This window comes from Hemicordylus capensis, chromosome 17 (genome assembly GCF_027244095.1).
Source record: "Hemicordylus capensis ecotype Gifberg chromosome 17, rHemCap1.1.pri, whole genome shotgun sequence".
Lineage (NCBI taxonomy): Eukaryota > Metazoa > Chordata > Lepidosauria > Squamata > Cordylidae > Hemicordylus > Hemicordylus capensis.
In genome coordinates, this window is record NC_069673.1 from 12,575,180 (window position 1) to 12,597,242 (window position 22,063).

Sequence of the window (22,063 nt, forward strand, 5' to 3'; positions counted from 1 at the left end):
TATTAGAGGATGGTGATATGACACCAAGATAGACTACAGCAGCAGAACTTGCTGCAGCTTTAAAAACTGGAAGAGATGGAGCTGCTCTAGGAAGGGCATCTACACACTTGCATGTAGGAGGTTCCAGGTTCCCCAAATACTGAGCTAGATGGACCAATGGTTAGCTCAATATAAGGCAGTTTCCTCTGATCCTGTAGTACTCTCAGGCAAGTGCCTAGAGAGGCTAGGAGTCTCTCTCTTTCAGCCCTATCTTGGAAATGTTGCCAGGGAGGGAACTAGGAACCTTCTGTATGCAAGCATACAGAACAGCCCCCATCCCGAGGGGAATATCTCACAGTGCTCATACATGTAGTCTCCCATTCAAATGCAAACCAGGGTGGGCCCGGCTTAGCAAAGAGGGCAGTTCATGCTTGCTACCACAGTGCTTGGCTAACAAGCAGAAGGTTGCTGGTTCGAATCCCGGCTGGTACTGTATCGGGCAGCAGCGATACAGGAAGGTGCTGAAAGGCATCATCTCATACTGCGCAGGAGGAGGCAATGGTAAACTCCTCCTGTATTCTACCAAAGGCACCAGGAGTCGGAATTGACTTGATGGCGCACTTTGCCAGCTCTCCTCTTTTAGACCAGCTCTCCTCCCTTGCGTCTTCAAAAGCAAGGGCTTGATGCTTTAAAAACAAGGGATGTAAAAGAATCGCTTCTTTTAAAAAAGAAACCCCAAACTGTCTTATTTGAGGCCCAATTGCTGGGTTCCATGGCGAGCCCTCAAACAGATACACGTCTAGATACAGGACACAGAAACCTCCCTCTTGAGTCAGTCCCCGGGCCGTACAGTGTCCCACCGCTCCCCCCAGGCAGACAGGAGCGTCATAAGGCTCCACTGAAATCAATGAGACATGACTCACTGACTGAAACAGGGATGTATTTTTGAATCAGCGGCACCTAGCCTGGAAAGAGCAACACTTACTATTTCAAAGGCATTCAGCATCATTAAGGAAAAGAACGTTTTGAAGTAGTCGTTGTAGTCCTGAAACTGAACCGGAACCGAGCCCACAATCGGCTGGGTGAGGTTATCTGGGGCTCCGAGACGGCCGAAGTTGGCAAACATGTCATAGCTCCACTTCAGGACCTCTCGGATGAAATTCTTGTGGTCTCTCTGCCCAGCATGGCTTTGGGGGAAGGAGGGGCGGGCCTCTTGCTCGGCACGGCCTCCAAGGGCCGGCATTACCTTGGAAATCCCCGCCCTCTGGGCATTTTGCATCGCCTGCAACTGGGGGCCGTGGTTCAAATTCTGAGGCCGAAGAATGCTCCTCAGCGTTGGGGTCTGGGGCCTGAAAGCGTCCGGCTTGGAGGCAGTGGCCTTGGCGGGGTCCGATTTGTTCTTCGGTGGCGCTGGGGGCCTTGAAGTGATCGCCAGCTCCTTGCTGAGGTTGGCACTCCGCGAGGAACTGCTGGAGCTGAAGATTTTGGTTGTGGAGAGCTTGGCAGGCATCGAGGGCTTTGCAAAGACGTGCTCTGGGGGGTCGCGAGCAGAATGCTTCTTGCCGTGGGCCTCTCCGGACGCCGCCTTTTCCGTACAACCGACATGCCGGCACATCTCAATACTTAACGGGCTTTGGGGGATATTTATTTCGATGTCTATGTCTAGTTGGGAACACAGCTCCATGTCTGCCGGGTCCATCTGCGTTAAAAACAAGCCGTCCTCCTCCTCCTCCTCTTCAATGTCCCCACGGGATGTTGACATGCTGTCTTTGGAAATGGCTCCCTCATCACAAGGGTGAGACAAGGGACCGGATGAGACCACAGAGTTGGTCTGTCTACCTTCCGTTATAGGACACAAAGTGTCCAGAAGACTAGGAACAACTGTGGTACTCTCTTGGATGTTCCCGTCAGAGTTGGCCAAGTTTTGTCTGGTCAACGAAGACTTCTTGTTCATCGGAAAGGTGGGTGACGGTTGGACATCCTCCTTCTCCAATGAGCTTTGCCTTAACGGTTTTCTCTCACTGCTGGAGGCATTTTCTCTCGCTGCTAGCAGCTTGGTCCCTTCTTTCCGATTTTCATCCACCACCCTGCTTGCAGGCTGCTGAAGGCACGGCTTTGGATCTGGCGGTTTGGCGATTTTTGCAGCCCGAGCCTCAGGATTTCCTTTTTGAGCGCACCCCCCCTTCTCCCTCTCTTTGGGTCTTGACTGCCGGTGGAACTGATGTTCTTTGGGAGCGAATAATTTCCTGTTCCTACCAACAAGAGGTGGAGCCGGTATCAATTTTGACTTTCTTTTCTGCAGAGGAATCAGCTTGCCAGCCGTTTTGCCATGCTCGCGCAGTTCGGTCACCGAGTCCAGAGAACGCTGAGAGAGATCGTATGCTTTACGAGGCAGCTTTTTCAGGTGAAGATTTTCCACCGCCGACTTTGGGGACGGACGCCGGCGAACGTTCACTTGTGGGATCACAGCAGGGGCAGATCGAACCGGTTCCGTCTGCGGCAGCTTTTTGCTGTCGGCATTGGGCTTGCAAACTTTCTTCATAGGACTTTTATGAGCGTCTTTAATCCGCTGGGATTTGACTGAAACCTTCCCTGGCTTCGCAGAAGAACCTTGGACAGCAGATGTGGACTTAAGAGGCAGAGCTGAATCCTTGAGCCGGGAACATTCGCCATCATTCGCACGCATCTCTGTGAAATACTTGGGGCGAGCGGGCGTATTTCCCTTCCCAGATGTTTCTTCATCAGCTGATGCACGAGGTCTTGCTTCTGGTTTACTATCGCGGTTTGGTACCTGCTGCTTTTCAGTTTTACTGTTTTGCACTTGTTGCTCAAGAGCTTCTGCTGCTTCTTCAGTGACATCATCCCCGAGGTAGTCGGTATCATAACCCCAGTCATTTATTTGCCTTATGGTCTCTGCATCAGGAGATTTACTGCAGCTCCATGTTTTCACGGGAGGACCTGGTTCCTCCACCATCTTCTCATCCATCTGGCTATCTAGCCAGGCGGAATAGATCTCCTCGTCAGTTTCAAACTCAAAACACTGTGACGCGCCTTCCTCACCGGGCACTGGGGAACTAGAGGTAGCCAACGGCTCCTGGGCACTTTCAAGAAGGGGGCTAGATCGCTTCTTGAGACATATACTTGTGGTTTCTTCTTTTTTATCCTTTTCATCCTCATCTGAAGAAGAGTCAGAAATAACAATGACTGGATTGGGCGGCTTGCCTCCGCGAGACGGCAAGTCATCTTTCGGTTTATCAGACCAACTTCGGACCGTTCCCCGGACTTTCCTTTTAATGTGGTCCTGAAAACACATGGTGCTTTCTTGGCTTGAGTCAACAGGGAAATTGATTACATTGGCATAGCTGGCTAACGACAATTTACAGAGGTCTCTATCGATTTGAGAATTGGTCATCTGGTTGGCTGCAGTGGCAGATTTCTTCTTCTTCATCATCAGCGTCTGCTGGATCTGTGTCAACGGGACATTGTCCAAATCTTCGTCATCACTGCTGCTTCCTTCCAAGGCACGCTGGACTTTCGGGCAGCTTGTGAATTCCATCGGGGTGTCCTTTGGCTCCTGCTTTATTGAGAGTGGGTTGACCGGAAAAGCACTGGCTGGCCTCCCCTCTGGTCTGCCCAACCCCATGCTTAATTTGCTACAGCTAGCTGCCCCGTTTTCACCCCCCTGCCCTTCCAGACCACCACCTCCACCTTTGGCGGACGGTGGCTTTTCAGCTGCGGGCCCCAGAGTGGCAGTTCCTCTCCTACTACTTGTAACAAGCTGCTTTAATTTCGAGGTCCAGTCAGCTCCCTTTTTCAGGGCATCCTTCGGCTCATTTGCTAACCTGGAGCAGCCCAAATTGATGCCTTCCTGTATTGAAAGGTCTTCTGGCTCTTGTTTGATGTCCAGGAGGAACCTTGAGGTTCTGCTAAGAGGTTGGTCTGAAGAAGAGGCTTCCCTACGCATCTCACCCAAACCACTACTTCTCCCCTCTGGGTCAACTTCATCCCTCCTTAACGGCGATGAATAGGGCAGTTGCGGCTCAAGGCACATATTCACTGTGCTTCTGGCTTCCTGCACTCCTTTTTCCTGCTTGATTGTGAGAGGGGATGAAGGAAGTAGGCAAACGGCAGCATTTCTCCCATGGGCAGAAGGATGTGATGCTTTATCCTTGATGCTCCTTAGCACTTGCTTTAAAGACGCCTGGAGCTCTTGTGTCTCCTGGGGGTTGAGCTGCCAGCCTTCATTGTGGCCCGCCCCGCTGCGCACAAACAAGTTGAGGTTGTTGAGGAACGGCTCACACACGGCCTTCTGCCCCAGCTGGTAGCCTTCCTTCAGGAGGCTACGGATCAGCTTCATGCATGCCGACTGCACCGAGTCAGATCCCTGAGACAATATGGTCGCCGGGGGCCTGGGGGCCTTCCGGGACGACCTGTCGACACTGCGGGCAAACACGGTCCTCGGGAGCTTGGCACACTTCACCATGGCCTCCACCCACTTCTGGGAGGTGAACCACAGCAACTGGAGGCAGCTTTTGTTGTGGTGGAGCTCAATCACCGACAGCAGGATCCAGATGAAGAACTCGGAGGCTTTGTCGCAATACTGGATGGCTTCGTTGAATACGTCTTTGATTTCTGAGCACAGGTGGTGGATGACCTCCCCGTTGTAGGCAGCTCCCTCCTTGAGGTCCATGACGGAGTGAACAAAAGGGATGAACCAGAGGAACGTGCTGTTGTGCAGCCGCATGTCATGGCCCACGTCGTGCTGGAGCATGTCGGCCAACGTCTGCATGTCTTCGTACAAGTTGGGGCAGTAATCCGGACAGATGGCGGTTTTCCAGCCCACATCCTGAAATGGAAGCCAGAAAGCCGTGGGTTAGCTCACTGTTAAAAACACACACACACTTAGGGAGCACTCTCCTTGCTTTGGAGAATTCGCTAGACCACCCCACTGTCAAGTCTCTCTTTCGAGGGCTAGAAAACCTGCCTTATTTTATAATGCCTAAAGCCACCTAATGGTGCAGTGGGGAAATGACTTGACTAGCAAGCCAGAGGTTGCCAGTTCGAATCCCCGCGGGTCTGTTTCCCAGACTATGGGAAAACACCTATATAGGGCAGCAGCGATACAGCAAGATGCTGAAAGGCATCATCTCACACTGTGCGGGAGGAGGCAATGGGGAACTCCTGCTGTATTCTACCAAAGACAACCACAGGGCTCTGTGGGTGCCAGGAGTCAACACCGACTCAACGGCACACTTTACCTTTAAACCCAGATGGCTCTGGGTAGTTCACACGAACAAATAAAAACAAAACAAATAACCCTTTTTTTAAAAAAAACCCAACAATTGAAAATGAAAATTTAAAACCATTTAAAAGTCACGGGAAGTCACGCCAAAAAATAAATAAAAAAGAGTGTCTTTAGGGCTCTTTATTTATTTATTAAATTTATGGTCATGGACCAAGACAATCTTTAGGGCTCATTTAAAGGCTACTAATGATCTTAAGCCTCGGATATATATCCCGGGTGTGTGTACACACACACACACACACACACACACACACACACACACACACACACACAGAGTGTGTATGTACACACACAGTGAGCCCAGGAGCAACTAGAGAAGGCCCAATCCCAAGTTGTACCCCCAGTTGGAGACAGACCTCTCCTTAATGTGCGGTGGGGATCCTGCTGAAGAAGACACTCTCCCCGGTAACCAGGCCCCAGTGACCATTTCAGAAGGTAATTATCAGCACTTTGTCTTTTGCCCGTAAACAGACTGGCAGCCAGTGCAATTGTTTTAAAACGGGCATGATATGGTCTCTCCAAGAAATGCCCCCCACCACCGGTCAGCTTTTAACTTTTGTTTAGTTTTTTTAAAAAGATTGTGAGCCCTTTTGCAACAGGATTATTGATGCTAGAGCATTATTAATGCTAAAGAATTCTGTAAGCCACTCTGAACCTTTCCGGAAGAGCAGGCTATAAATGTAAACCAAAGAAACAAACCCTGGAGGCAGAGACCAACCCGGCGGCCGCATTTTGAACTAACTGAAGTTTCTGAACTACAGACAAAGGCAACCCTATGTAGAGCTTACAAGCGTGTGCATCACAGGTACACAGGGGCAGGGGTTAAGGGTGCCGAATTCTGCCGTGAACACCAAACTGCCTTTCACTGAAGAAATATGAAGGGCACCTTCTCCGAAAAAGGACACTCTACCTAATTATTTCTGCTGTGAGAACCAGAAGAAGCTCAGCTCCTCTGCTCACGCTTTCAAGTGTCCAGGAAAACTATCAGCTACTTCTAGACCTTCTAAAAGTTACCTTCTTGGGCTTGTCAGTGTGGTATTTATACACAAGCTGGCTGCAGCTGGACATTTCGTCTCCATAGTCAGACAGCGGCTCAGATTTAGTCCTTCAAAAACATTAAGAAAGCCAAAAGGTTTTAAACAACGAACAGCATAGAACCCGATGTATTAATTTAAACCTACAGTGCGCCCCATCCAGAAAGCTCGGGATGAGGTAGAACTGCTGAGTGGAATACAGTGTAATCAAACTCATTAACGTTTCCCCACTTGTGTCTGTGGAGAGGAGAACTGGTCTTGTGGGAGCAAGCATGACTTGTCCCCCTAGCTAAGCAGGTTTGCATTTGAATGGGAGACTACCTTGGACAAGTTTTTATTAGTACTTGACTGAGGAGGTTTCTCCCTCCCAAGTACATTCTTTTCTGAACATCTGCAGAAGTCATTTCTCTGTGCACTTTCGCTGCAAACAAACAATGTGCTAAATGTGGGCTACCCATGACGCCCTCGCTTCCTGTCCCAAGCCATTTCCTTGTCACACTCTACAGAACGGGGACTGTATTTTCAAGCCACTTCCTGGTGCTTCTGATCAGACACCCAGAACAGGAGTAGGCCTGTTTTCGTAGCTCTGCTCTTATTCATCATAGCAGTAGACAACTGTGAATGAAATTCTTATTTGACACAGCATCACAAGGCTATGTGCCTACATAGGAACATAGGAAGCTGCCATATACTGAGTCAGAACTCACCTCTGGCAATTTTGTCGAATGCTCTTTATTTCATTCTTGTAGCTTGGGCTGTTGATAATGGTCTGAAACGCCTGGACCGGATCAATGGGCTGGCCCCACACTTTGGACCCCAGCTTATCCAGGATCACCATGAAACAGTGCAGTGCCGGCCAGAAAGGATCATTGCTTTCATCTAAAAAGAGAGAACCCAAACCATTCTGAGATGGGAACACCTTGCCCTTAGAGAAGACGGAAAACAGTAAGCTGTTTCCTGCATGCACAAACGCCCCTCACTATCAAAGGAACAAGTCTGTAGAAAGTAAAGAAATAAGAATCAACCCTGGGGCAATTCCAAGGGTGATAGAATCAGGCGTCTTACAACACTTATTTTATTATTTTTGTATCAAATCTTTATACTGCCTTATATGTACATCTCTAGGCGGTGTACAGAATTCAAAACACTGATAAGAAACAGAGCAAAAATAGTTAAAATTTCACAAAATTAAAACAATCTCATACGATAAAAACAAATCAAACGGTTTAAAAATTAATTTCAGTTAAATGCCCAAGAAAACTGGTGCATCTTGAGGGTCAATACTTGTTCAATAACTGTAGCTATAAGCGATTTGTCAAGTTAATACTATATATAAGCACAAGCAAGACAATATCTCCTACTGTAAGGCCATATTCTTACAAAACCCTTACATATTATAGTGTCTCAAACATACAAAAGATGTGCGTAACAGAATCAGAAACTATGTCTAAGAATTCCAATTCCATTGCCAACGTATTTTGCTTGTTTCAGGCACTACGTACAATATTTAAAGTTTCTGTTGCTCATGGATATACATAATATCAACTTGAAAATTTGCTTATGGCTGCAGCCACTGAAAAAGTGGCAGCATGCCTGATTCCGTTACCCTTGGGATTGCCCTGACTCCGTTACCCTTGGAATTGCCCCATCGACCTTTTCTATGAAGCCCAAAACTAGTTCAAAGCAGTGTGAGAGCTGAATCCAGGTTTCTTAGGCTAAAGAGAATCAACCCTGAGACTACCAGTTACTACCTTTGCTGGTTACAGGCTTAGTGGCTGGTTTGGGGGCAGGCAGGCTACACTCCCCGCATCCACAAAATGGGCATGAGAGACAGAGTCCCTCGCTGGGAAGTTCATAGTGGAGCCCGCAAAGGACCTCCAGGTGGCTGTGGCAGATATCAGAACTGAGAGCGATGACCCTATACTTCTATAGGGACCCCTATACATCTGCGGGAGGAAGCTTATTGTCCAAAGCTATGCATTCTTTATCTTGTTGATCTCGAGACACGGGAGGTCAACATGTGCACAGGATGAACTAGCAGCCAGTTCAACAGCAACCAGCAGAAAATACACTAAATCGCTGTAAAGCAGAACAGCACAGAACATAGGAAGCCGTCTTATATGGGAATGGGCCTTCTCCGTTGCTGCCCCTGGGCTCTGGAATGGACTCTCTGTCGAGATAAGAGCCTCCTGATCTCTGGCAACTTTTAAAAAGGCACTGGAGACGAATTTAATTCACCCAGGCTTTTAAATAGATTTATAGTTTTAATACTTCCAGTGTTGGGTTTTAAATGATTTCAATGTTAATGATTTTAATGTTTAAATGATTTTAATTGTAAACTTAAGGGAAGAGAGAGAGAGAGACAGACATACATACATACACACACATACACACACACACTCTCACAATCTGAGTCGGTCCATCTTGCCAGTATTGTCTACCCAGACTGGCAGCAGCTTTTTCAAGGTCGGCGTCTCCCTCAGCCTTATCTGGAGATGCTGCCAGGGAGGGAACCGGAGACCTCCTGCGTGCAAGCAGGCAGATGCTCTTCCCAGAGTGGGCCCATCCCCTCAGGAAAATATCTGACAGCACTCGGGTGTACTCTCCCATTCAAATGCAAACTGGGGTGGGCCCTGCTTAGCAAATGTGACCATGCATGCTTGCTCCCACAAGACCAGCTCTCTTTAGAAGCATCGCTAAAGCCCACTTTTAGAACTGCCGACGGCAGCACTAAATGCAAGGCACTGCAGTCTCTGGCTGCAAAAGAAAGCACTGCTTCCGGCTTTCTATGTGCATCCTTGATGTGGGCGGAGGAAGGGGCACATGCACACCTCACAACAGCTGCTTAGCAGACTCATTTCCTTCCTTCGGCTAAGTCTTCTCGCTCTAGTGGTAGCAGTGCCTACGCCAGCACGACAGTCAGAAAGCAGACAAGAGGCAGTAGCCTGCCACCAGACATATTTTATACGGACAAGTGTTTTAAGACTCTGATATTCAAAATGTTTCGAGAGACAAGAAGTGGAGCTCCTGCAAAACTCGTCAGGAGTCCCTCCTTGGGGAAATCGGGAATGGTGGGCACGGTTCCCCCGAAAGGCTCACAACCTTTCCCTCGAACAGGGGTTTCCCAGATGTGGTTGACTACAACTCCCAGATTCCCCAGCGGCAATGGCTTTTGATTGGGGATTCTGGGAGTTGTAGTCCACAACATCTGGGAATCCTTGTTCGAGGGAACACGGATGCCCACCCCAGCACCCTTGTACTGCCGTAACACCGAGATGCGGGAGAGAGGGTTCGTGTATTATTTTATTGATTTCCAATATTGATTTCCAATATTGATTTCCAATATTTATACACCGCCCCTCCAGGACATTCCTGCTCGGGTTGGCTCACAACATTAATACAACGATGGGTGATGCATCTGGGCCTCCAAGGCTGGGAAAAGCCCAACACAGACAAAGCATCGCACAACAAAAGAGAGGCAGTTACAAGAGGCGTTATAATTTCAAGGAGCTTCGTCTCAATTCCGGGTCTCGCCACAACTTCTCACAAGGTCTATCCGTGGCTACTAGTCTGGTGGCTCTAGGCCACCTCCAGCCCCAGAGGCAAGATGCCTCTGAATCCCAGTTGCAGGGGAGCAACAGCAGGAGAGAGGGCATGCCCTCCGCTCTTGCCTGTGGGCTTCTTGGGAGACATCTGGTGGGCCACTGTGGGAAACAAGATGCTGGACCAGATGGGCTTGATCCAGCAGGGCTGTGCCCAACAGGGGAAGGCCTCCAAGGAAGGGAGGACGAAAGTGTCCTCCTTCCTCATCTCCTCCTCCACCACCTCAGCATGGCTGGGACCAAATTATGCATATATTTGCAATTCTATCCCGCTCTTCCTCCAAGGAGCTCAGAGCGGGGTGTAGGGTTATGTTCCCCCTCGTGACAACCCTGTGAGGTAGGTTGGGCCGGGAGAGAAACGACTGGCCCAGAGTCACCCAGTGGGTTTCGTGGCTGACCGGGGATTTGAACTCGGGTCTCCCTGGTCCTAGTCTATCATTGCAACCACTACAGCACACTGGTTATTTTATACTACAAGGCTCCTATTCCAGCACGTCTAGAACTCTGCCCAGGAGCACATCCTAGGTCCTTGAGATATGCTACAACGCTAGTCTGAGATAAGGGCTTCTGAGACACAGATTAAACCTTGGCTTCGGAGTCCAGAGTCAGAGTACTCGTCGCCTCGGATGTTGCTCCGTCTCTCTCCCTGTCTGGCTGACCCACACCACGTTCCCATGCAGAACGCTCCCTCCCACACAGCTGGCAAGGTACAGATACTGGGAAATATGACCCTGTTAGAGCTGCAATCATATTTGGAGAAGTTGGGTGGTGGCGTGTTTTTTAAAAAAATAATGATCACACAACTCCCATCTGGCAGATGTGAGAAAATACGGGAATCTATAAAGGGCCGGCAAACCAGAACAGCAGCCTGCAAAGCAAGCTGCTTTTAATAACTGTTGCTCTAATGGAAGATATTAAACATCGGGGCATGAGTCATTTTTAATTCAGAGAGCTTTTAACACAGATACACTGGTTTTTTTTTTTTTTTTTAGCCTGCAGCAGCCAGAACAGAGCTTCTGTAGGAAAGGGGATGTGAACTACAGATACTCTTTTATAATAGGTGTTTATTTTATTTATTTTATTTATATACTGCCTGACTCCAAAGGCTCTAGGTCAGTGGTTCTTAACGTGGGGTCCCCCTGATGTTGCTGAACTGCAACTCCCAGCATGCCCAGCCACAATGGCTAGGGATGCTGGGAGTTGCCGTTCAGCAACGTCTGGAGGACCCCACGTTAAGAACCACTGCTCGAGGTGGTTTGCTATTAGTCTCTGATTACGAGAATTTTGATCAGAAGTGGCTATGTCCTCAAAAGAGTTACGAACCCAAATTTCAAAGGAAGAGAAATACCCTCCGCCGGTGTTCTGTGTAACAAGGATTTCCAGATGTTGTTGACTACAGCTCCCAGAACCCCCCACTTCAATGGCCTTTGGCTGAGGATTCTGGGAACTACAGTCAACAACATCTGGGAATCCCTGTTACAGGGAACACTGCCCTGCACGTCTCCATACAATCCAAACACCCCAAGATAGGAAAGATTTGGGATCTGTTTCTTGGTAGCTTTGAGACTAGTTAGGCTCCATGGCTATCCTAACTGCAGCTCCACCCTTGAGTCCCTCTTAACCTCCTTTTCATCTTCCCTCTTCGTCTTCCCTTTATAAAATGGATGCACATAATTAGGAAGGGGGTTGAAAAATAAAACTAAATATGACGACACCCATAGGCAAAACTATCGAGGCATATACGGCAGCTGCCTCTGTTCCAATTGTTAATAGAAAACAGAGGGCTGCGAATACTAGCTAGCTTCTGCCTTCACACGGCACTGCTTAGCACGTATGCCGAATAAATGATTTCATTAGGAACAAAGGAAAGGTCTCGCCCCCAAGAAGTGGGGGCACAGAGTCTAATTTTTGTTGGTTTTATCTTTCTTCCCCCATGGTTAGCAATGAGTTACCATCGGCTGGCTTCTCCATAGTAGACATTATGGACTGCACGAAGTTAATTTGCTTGTCCGGGCCAAGCAGCAACGACTCCATCGCCTGCTCTTCCAACACTGTTAACAACATACAGATGCCTACGGGGAAAAGAACCAGACTTCTTAGAAGGAAAAGACAATCAAACCTATGAGAAAAACAAACAAGACTCTGGCTTAACACCAGAGGGGTGTTTTTTTTTTAGTTTGGAAAAGAGGCAAATACAGGGAGACACGATAGAGGTGTATAAAATGATGCATGGAGTGGAGAGGGTGGACAGAGAGAAGTTTTTCTCCCTCTCTCACAACACCAGAATCAAGGGTCACCCCATGAAACTGAAGGTTGGATACCACCCCCACACCGGCTTGTGCCTAATTACACCCCAACCCTGATGCAAGCCCATCCCAGTGAGAGAAGACCTTGGGGGCAGTGAGATCCTCAGAGAAGCAAACCTTTCCCTTTCCTGATCTTGTCCTATAATGCACCAGGAAAGGAAGCAACTTCATGGTGGTTCTGAATACTGCTGCTGCAGGCCAGGTTTGTCACAGAAGCCAGATCTGCACTAAAGATCACCGCCCCATGCATGGAGCCCAATGCAATCTCAGCTCAGTGCAATCGAGGCCATGCTCTGCATTGAAGTGAGAATGGTCTGGATCAGTGAGTTGTTGACTGAAGTAAGATCTTTTTTTACCAGGGACTTCCTGATTTGCAGTTCACTCTTAGCCACCACACCAGGGCCAAGTGTCGGGTTCTTCGGCTTCAAAGCTGATAGATGCCTCTGTCTCCTCTGTATGGCATGCTAACCAAATCAGTAAAAAGCACCACACAGAATTTTGTTTCAGCTGCCTTTTAATGGGTGGGATTAAGCACGTAAGATCACCGCTCATTAAAATTGTACTAAGCTGAACTGAAGTTGAATATTCAACCAAGATATTACTGCAGTTTTAATTTATTTATTTATTGGTTGTTCATTTCTATACCGCTTCTCATTAGAATCATCCCAAAGCGCACAATTACAAATTAAAACTACAAATATTAAATATAAAAATAACATATCTCTATTTAAAAAGTGTTAAAACCAATATAAAACAGTAACACAAAAAACAAGAGTTTATGCAACTCTTCTCTTTCCAAAATAGGACTGTGTTTTAAGAACAGTTCAGTTATATACACCGACAGCATAAAAGCCGAGAGCTCAGCTCACACTAAAATTTTAATTTTAATCATTCATTTTTATGTTATAAAACGTGGACTTTTCCAGAAAGACTACTCACCTAGCCAGTAGTTTTTGTAGTTGCGGGTGTCATACAGGTGGGAAGGCAACAGGATGAATTTTCCCTTCTCGAATTCTGAGGAATTATAAATATCCAGATTTTCAAAGAGGCCCAACTCAATGACTTTGAACAAGCAAGTCAACACCTCTTGAATGTCGTAGTAGTCATCCCGGTCCACCTTCCCCAGGTTCCTGGCTGCCAGGATGGCCCATCGGCGAATCTATGGGTGTGGGGAGACACTAGGAATTACCACTAGGAAACAAGGTTACAAAGGTCACTGTTAAGGCAAGACAAGAAGCGTATGAGTGAGGCAGAAAGCAGGCTGCTGGCAGGGATCATTATTTCTAATCATTCACCTAGCCAGCCCCTGCTAACTGAGCAAAGAGGCACCTTTTTAAAGTGGCGATTCTCTTGTATTGAGCAGGGGGAGAGCAACGGCCCCTATCCGTGGCCCTATCCCTTCAAGCGGCTGTTGCTGGTCTCTGCCAGATGTTGAGTTTTGTTTTCTTTTGTGAGCCCCCACTGCTTTTGAGATTGCGAGCCCTTTGTTTGATTGTTTATATCTATGTAAACCGCTTTGGGAACTTCTGTGGAAAAGCAGCATATAAATATTCATCGTATTTGTAATCATTCACCTTCCAAACCAGTCCCCAGACCGATAGTCACGGCTGACACCCCGACTAAGCTCATTAACACTACCACTAGTCATCAGTAATTACTAAGATCATTAGCTTTGGACCGGGCTCCCTGCTGAAATAAGAAATTGAGGTAGGTTAAGCTGAAAGAGAAGTGACTGGCCCAGAGTCACAAGTGGGGATTTGAACTTGGGTCTCCCCAGTCCAAGACTTAACACTCCACGTAAGAGAGCAGATGACTGCAAACCCTAATCCAATTAAACATTAAAAGCCTAGGAAAACAGCAAGGTCTTTAAGCAGTGGCAGAAAACTGAAATGGTAAAGAGTACAAACATCTCTGGAAAGGGCATTCCAGAGCCTAGGGGCAATCACCAAGAAGGCCCCGCCATGTATGCACAACAAACAGCTGGTGCTGGTATGCCAGGCTCCGGGCTGATCTCAGGGGTGGGCAGCAGTCCCCCTGTATTTCAGAGTTCAGCCCTACAAGAGCAAAAGGAAATTTAAAGAATGCTCACCACTTCACTGGGGTGCACCATAAGCAGGTAGATCCCGGGGTGCTTGTCCACCACCTGAAACGAGTAGCTCATTTTCTCCATTTTGCACAGCGCCTCAACACAGAGCTCACCTACAATCCCAGCAAGGAACACCATGGTTAAGCAGGTGGATTAGCCACGAGGCGAAGACAACAAACCTCTCTCCGTAAGGTAAAAGCTGCTGCCAAAGACCACTCAACAAGAATGGAGAGTTATTTTATATGACCCTGGCGAGTTTAAATAACCCTGGAGAGTTATTTTATATGGACCACATCTCTAAGATAGGATATATTCAATAGAGCATTTCTGTAAGGGATCAATAGAGAAGATCAGGATCTTCCAGAAAATTGCCCAGAGAGGAGAGACCTTCCCAAGGCAACTTATTCAATCATGGAACAGTCTACTATCTCTCTAACATCACATTCATAGATTGTTTTTCTCACACACCGATGCCTACAATAAACAATGCTATGCTGGCCTTGGGCCGAAATAAACAAATACAAATACACATACATACAATAAACGATGCAGCTTTAAAAGTTCATCCACAATTTGAAGAAGTCTACGGAACTACACTGACACTCTCCTCTCCACTAGAATGTGTGTGGCCGGAGCAGGGCAGAGGGGAGGCAAAACAAAATGTGTGTCTTGAAATCCCATACAGGCGAACCCAGTTATCCACGGGGGTTCCGTTCTCCACTACAACCACGGATAATGGAACCATGGGTAACAGGGCATTAAGTCAATGGGATTGGGGGTGGGAGTTAGGTTCCCGGAGGCTGCAAAAAACACCCCCCCCAAAAAAGGCGAAAGAGGGCAGAAATAATGGGAACAAAGTGTCCTACAGTGATTCACGGGTCTGCAGATGTCCAATAATGCCCCCCAGAGGTCTAAAATTGTTATTTCCCCATGATTTTTTGCAACGGGAGCTTTTTGTTGTTGTTGTTTTAACTCAATGAGCCACAAAACTGCTCCTTTCCTTAAAATGGTGGCCAGAAATTATCTTGGAGGTCATCATCTGAGGAGGTCCGGCTCCAGTTGCCACCAGCTCATCTGGTGGCGACTCAGAGGCGGGCCTTCTCTGTAGCCGCTCCTGAACTGTGGAATGTGCTCCCTGCAGACATCTGTAATTTGAATTCTTTATTGGAATTTAGGAGAGCCCTAAAGACCTACCTATTCGGCCTTGCCTTCCAGTGCTCTTACATTGTTTTAAAGGGTCTTTGATGTTTGTGAACCGCCCTGAGCTATTTTGTAAGGGCGGTCTAAAAATCGAACAAACAAACAAACAAACAAACAAACAAATAAATGGCAAGGTTCACCTGTATTCACAGATAGCTCGACGAGAAGGTTCTCGTAATGTTTAACCTTAATCTAGCTTTCTGTTGAATAAACCCATTGCTTCTGTCCTCAGTGGAGAGGGTAAACATGTACCCGTGTTCAAAATGGTCAGCCTAACATTTCACTTGTATTCCCAGAGCACTGATGTGTTGGAACTGGTTTCCAGTGCAGTGTCCATGTACTTCTATGCTGAGAAAACATTGGGCCCCATCCAGCCATATGCCCGAGATACTCACAAAGACGCTCATCAAGCAGCAGATATGGGTACTTCAGGATTTCGAGTAATGGCATTCTGAGGTGTTTCTCAAAGTCGGGGCCCGTGTAACAGGGCAATGGGGTCTCCCTGTCTTCTTCCACAAGGTAGAGGTCATCTTCAGTCACCTTCAGTTTTTCAAAGTGGGTAATAAGGCGAGTGGTTTCCAACTCCCACAGGACCTGAAGTTAGAGCAACAAAGTCAACAGAGTTCTAGAATACAGGAAGCCGTCTTATATTAAGTCAGATGATTGGGTCCACCTAGCTCTGTATTGTCTACACCAAGAATTCTCAATGTTGGGTCTCCAGATGTTATTGGCTTCCCAGAAGAAATCTGCAATTTGAATTCTTTCTTCAGGAGAGCCCTTAAAACCTATCTGTTCGCCCTGGCCTTCCAGGGTTTTGAATTAGTTTTAATTGTTTTAATGCTGTAACCTGGTTTTCAGAGTTTTTAATTGTTCTGATGAAAAAAATTAGAGAGAACACTGCATGACAGCATCAGAAGAAGGATGTCCAGAACAGGAATCGGGAGTGAAGAACATTGACAGCCTGGCTCTTAGGAGAAGGCCAGCCTTTAAAAGAGAGCTGGTCTTGTGGCAGCAAGCATGACTTGTCCCCTTAGCTAAGCAGGGTCTGCCCTGGCTGCATGTGAATGGGAGAGTTGATGTGTGAGCACTGCTAGATATTCCCCTCAGGGGATGGAGCTGCTCTGGGAAGAGCAGAAGGTTCCAAGTTCCCTCCCTGGCAGCATCTCCAAGACAGGGCTGAGAGTAGGGTTGCCATATTCTGGCTTTCCATATTCGGGGGCCTAATTTGCATATTATGTAATTTGGCTTGAAAATAATTTTGGGGCAGAAGAGTGACTGCACGCTTTGCTCCATAACTCCACTTCTACAAGGGCTAGAGTTTAGCTTTTAAGAAACAAAGCAAGCAAGCAAGCAAGATGAAATCCGGGCAAATCTGGGTGCACTAAGCAATCTGGGTGAGATGCTTAAAATCTGGATGAAACCCGATACCACTGACAGCCAGGAAAACAAACAAATGGATCATAGAACAGATCGATCCAGAATTTTCACTTGAGGCACAAATGACCAGGCTCAAACTATCATGGACACATTCTGCGAAGACCCAGCTCCCTTGAGGAGTCCATAATGCTGGGGAAAGTGGAAGGAAAGAGAAGAAGAGGACGACCAACAGAAAGGTGGATGGGCTTGATTATGACAGCCATGAATGCACCACTGAGAGACCTTAAAGGCCAAGTGGAAGACTGATCATCCTGGAGAGAATCTATCTATGTGGTTGCTAAGAGCTGACACCGACTTGACGGCACTTAATCAATCAATCGATCAATGGCAACTCTAGCTAAGAGAGACTCCTGCCTGCAACCTTGGAGAAGCCAATTGCCAGTCTGTTTAGACAGAACAAAGGTCCAAGATGGACCAAGGGTCTGACTCAGTATATGGCGGCTTCCTTTCTTCCTAAAAAATGTGTCATTGTTTCCTCTCCCCACAGCTCATCCATCTGCCTTGCTTCACTTCCCCCACAGCTACACCTCTCCAGTCTGCCAGGCACATCTCTGGGGCATTCATTTATTGACTTAACGTATCTCTGTACCGCCCAAAACTCGAGTCTCTAGCAGGGCACAAACCGAGCCACTTACCTTGTGCAAGGAGGGCGCTGCATCCCTTGCTTTGTGATACTCGTCCACACATTCCAGGCAGTAGCAGAGGTCGTCGTTGGCTGAAGCAAGCTGGCTGGGGAGGAAGGACTTGGAGGCATAGCGGAGTAAGAGGTCAGCAATGGAATCCGATGTGCACCAGCAACACGGAGTCATTCTGCAGAGATTGATAAAGGTATAAAGAGACGAGATAAACTTAGCTGTGTATGACCTTACCATGCTTGTAACTCAGTCTTTATGTAATTTATTCTTTTGATGCTGTATATTTTTATTGTATTATATTGTTTTTATTTCTTGGGTTTTTTTGGCCATGGACTGTAATAAATTTGATTGATTTAAATATAAAGAGCGGCGTGGGGCGGGGGGGGGGGAGTTGAAGTGAAGAAGACAATGAATTATCACAAGTCTTAATATTATGTTTTAACCTGTACATTGCCTAGAGATCTCTATATTAGGTGGTATAGAAACTCATTCATTCATTTGTTCATAAATAAAGTGTAAAGCACCTCAATTCTCATCTTAAACCAAAAGTTTGGGGGATTACTGAATTTCCAGGTGTATTAAAAAGGGAAATCTGATTAGACACTATGGGAAGAGCTTACCCAAATGTTGAACACCAAAAACTTTGTAAAACTTTCTACTAAGATAAAGTCACACTTCCCGCCCCCACTGCCTGAATTAGTGGATTCAGTAATAGTGACAGTGTGATCCCACCTCACATAAGAAGAGCCCTGCTGGATCAGGCCCAAGGAGGCCTATCCAGTCCAGCATCCTGTTTCTCACAGTGGCCCACCAGATGCTGCTGGAAGCCCACAGGCAGGAGTTGAGGACATGCCCTCTCTCCTGCTGTTCCTCCCCTGCAACTGGTTCCCAGAGCCATACTGCCTTTTGGGACTGGAGGTGGCTTCACGGTTATTCAGCAGTGAATAAGGTTACAACAAAAAGCAGGTAATTCATATTCCCTTTAAATCTGTACTTCATTTTTTTCTTTTTCTACACACACACACACACACACACACACACACACACACACACGGTGTTCCCTCTCACAGGGATTCCCAGACGCTGTGGACTACAACTCCCATAATGTCCTTGTGGTGGTTTCCGTAATATACCCTGGGGCATTGTGATATAAGTGGTATTATGTTCTTATAACTGTGTTATATGTTCTATTCTATTTCCTTGTTGTGCTGGTCATAGACTGTAATAAACCTTGACCTGAAATAATGCCCAAGCAGAAGCCATGGCAGCCGGGGATTCTGGGAGTTGCAGTTCACAACATCTGGGAATCCCTGTTAGAGGAAACACACACAAATACAAACACACAAACACACACTTAAAAATAACACAGGCTTTAACAACCGTGTCCAAAACGACAGATTCTCTTCCCAGAAATTTCCCAGGAACCTCACAGTTCTCCTGCTTGATTTAATGTCCTTCAGCCAATCCGGCTGAAATGGTAGGCCCGGACCCTCTGAATTGCACCTTCTCACCACATATAGTGACTCAAAACTCTGCTTCACGAGCCCCTTAGAGAACAAAAGCCCCCCCCCAAAAAAAATTCTTGAAACCCCAACTCTTTTAAGGGATGGGAACCTATAGGAGCCCCTATATCTCCTCCTCCTCCTCCTCCTCCTCCTCCTCCTCCTCCTCCTCCTCCTCCTCCTCCTCCTCTCACTCAGGACGCTTGTCCTCAGGGCTTGTTCTCTGGCTATACAGGTTGGCCCTGAGGAGCCGACACGAGCTCTTCCGGCCGCAGCACTTCTTCCTCTTCCAATAAAGTTGTGGCTTGTTTTCATGACACTTCTTAGTTGTCTGTCTCCCTCCCGTCTGTCTAGAAAGTATATTTTAAAAGCTGTGCACAAGGGACGCAGCCTCTGAGCACAGGACCTGCTTGCTTGCGTGCAGAAGGTGCCGACAGGGGCGTAACTACCCTTAGGCAAGAGGGGGGGCAGTCGTCTTGCCCCCCCCGAGGCACATCACATCACTCCCCACCCGCCCATGTTGCACCCCCTATGAATTATGTTGAGTCTCTTGGAGAACGGCAGGAGCAGAGAGTTTAAAAACTAGATTCAATGTGAACTAGATATTCACAATGGGGATGTGAGTGTGAGTGCACTAGATATTGTGAAGTGTGTGTGTGTATATCAGCGAGGGGCCCATTTCAAAATCTTGTCTCTGGGCCCCCCTCCAACCTTGCTACGCCCCTGGGCTCCAAGTTCCCTCCCTGGCAGCATCTCCAAGACAGGGCTGGGAGAGAATCCTGCCTGCCACCTTGGAGAAGCCGCTGCCAGTCTGTGAAGACAACAATGAGCTAGATGGACCAAGGGCCTGACTCAGTATATGGCAGCTTCCTAAGCTCATGTTGCAATGTTGGGCTGGCCATTAGGCCGGCCTTAGTTACAGACATTGGAGATAAGGACATGACTGTCAAATAGATGGTAGATATGCCCCGATGGAGTCTGAAGGGAGTCTGCTTAGCAAAGGGGACAATGCATGCTTGCTACCACAAGACCAGCTCTCCTCTCTCAGTCTGTGCTCACAACATCCGAGACTGCTCTCTTTACCAACTGTATTTACCCGAATCGGAGACAACTCTGAATTCAAGATGACCCCCTTAAGAAGAAGAAGTTAAATACAGGTTATATCTGCATTTACTCATTTACTGTGTTTCCACTGAATCCAAGACTTGTTTTCCCCCCATATTTCTTGATATTAGAAATTAGGAGGTTGTCTTAAATTCAGAGTCCCTTTCAAGACAACCTCCTAATTTCTAATATCAAAAAATATGGGGGGGAAACAAGTCTTGGATTCAGTGGAAACACAGTATTAGCACTCCTCCCGCAGCTAGTGCATTTCCCACGATTGTAGATGGTGCAAAATGCACCTGTATGGGCCAATGCCCATGAAATAACCTTCCCTGCAGGTGTGGATGACCGTTCATTGACCCCATGGGCTAAATGCACAATCTGGAAGGAGCACACAAGAAGCACTGGCACATAGGTTTCCCTGAAAAGACCTAGCAGCAACTTGTTGATCCAATGCACTCACAAGGGGAGATAAAATAGCAACATCACTGAAACTTAAAGCAGATAACCCCTTAACAAAAGACCGACCCTTGAGAGCTGATGAACTGGCATGTCAAATAAAGCATACATCAGGCTGCCCCAGCGGCTTGTAGACTACAGCTCCCATCATGCCCAGCCACAGTGGCCAACAGTGAGAGATGATGAGAGTTGTAGTCCAACAGGTGCAGCCCTGGCATCCACGAACAGTGGGAAGATGAGTGCACAAAGCATCTGAATATGTTACAATGCAAAGTAATCCCTAGCTACAAAAATAATTCTTCCGACAAGCTCTACCCTACTTCTGCACATCCCCCTTACCTGCCCTTCCATTTAAAAAGTTTTCATGCAAGGTCATAGCTACCGGGAAATCCAGCAATGTACTTCTAAGATATCCAGGGCTCTGGCTACAATTCGCTGCCTGCAGAGGGACCATCAAGCCAAGAAAAAGGGAAAGGGTGCCGATTCGGAAAGCAGAAAAGATATTCTCAAAAGGAAAAACCCTCACGCAGAAAAGATATTCTCAAAAGGAAAAACCCTCTTGTCCCAAGGAGATGGTCTTGAAGTCATGAAGAGAGAAAAATATACTGGGTTTTTGTTTTGTTGGGTTTTTTTGGGGGGGGAGCTTTTTTAAAAGGTCTCCTAAGAAGACTGAAGGAGTGGAACAGGTTCTTCTGTTTGGTATCTGATCAAATTTGTATTTAGTTGTAAAACCCTGCTTCTTCTTTTTGTTGTTGTTGTTCTAAGAATGTGTGAGACGTTGGTCAATTTCAGCCAAAGGTTAGAAGGTAAGCCAAGGAAACTGACACCCAAAGTGTGGGCACAACTGAAACTTAAGGCCAAATAGAAACCCTGAGGCTGAGAAAAAGGGATATTGTTCAATATTGTCCTCTTAGTTGCCTAAGGGCTGGAGGGGTAAGCAAGTCTTAGGACATAAAAGTCAAGAAGTCAAAGATCCAGAGACAAAAAAGAAAACAGAGACTGCTGGAGAGGAACTGGTTTCATGCACGGCTTCCCCATAGTTGTGGTCTGGTCTTCTGAGGCTCTCCTCTCCAAAGACCTTCCTCTTGGCTCTCAGGTTACACCCTCTATTTCACCCCACGACTCCCCTCCCTCCTGCCTCCCAACATCCACTCCTCTCCCTCCTTACAACCACCTGGACTTCTCAGTCCTGGATCAGACCTGGACTTCTGACCTCTGCCTCTCCTCCGCTCCCCTTCCCTTTGCCTTCTGCTTTCCTTTTGGGCTTGGCTTTCCTAGACTGCAGGTGTGGCAATGGGCGTTCTTGCTCTTTTCAAAACAAAATCCCTGCAGGGCGCCTTCGGCGTTATGTAACGGGTGCAAAGACAAAACCACACACTCTTGCAACACACATCACCCGCGGCTGTTCTCTTTC

At 47.2% G+C, this 22,063-nt stretch overlaps 1 protein-coding gene across 5 annotated transcripts in view; it reads right to left on the minus strand.

Annotated features, from left to right (window-relative positions):
* SETX (senataxin) overlaps positions 1 to 22,063 on the minus strand; it is a 52,747-nt gene that overhangs the window by 20,604 nt on the left and 10,080 nt on the right. For all 5 annotated transcript variants that reach the window (XM_053281665.1, XM_053281663.1, XM_053281664.1 and 2 more), the window contains 8 exons: positions 17,585 to 17,759; positions 15,908 to 16,106; positions 14,316 to 14,425; positions 13,166 to 13,385; positions 11,873 to 11,992; positions 7,026 to 7,197; positions 6,299 to 6,389; positions 965 to 4,825 (listed from right to left, as the gene is read on the minus strand). In XM_053281665.1, the coding sequence (XP_053137640.1) occupies positions 965 to 4,825; positions 6,299 to 6,389; positions 7,026 to 7,197; positions 11,873 to 11,992; positions 13,166 to 13,385; positions 14,316 to 14,425; positions 15,908 to 16,106; positions 17,585 to 17,758 (4,947 nt within the window). In that variant the 5' untranslated portion in view covers position 17,759. The remainder of the gene's footprint in view (positions 1 to 964; positions 4,826 to 6,298; positions 6,390 to 7,025; positions 7,198 to 11,872; positions 11,993 to 13,165; positions 13,386 to 14,315; positions 14,426 to 15,907; positions 16,107 to 17,584; positions 17,760 to 22,063) is intronic.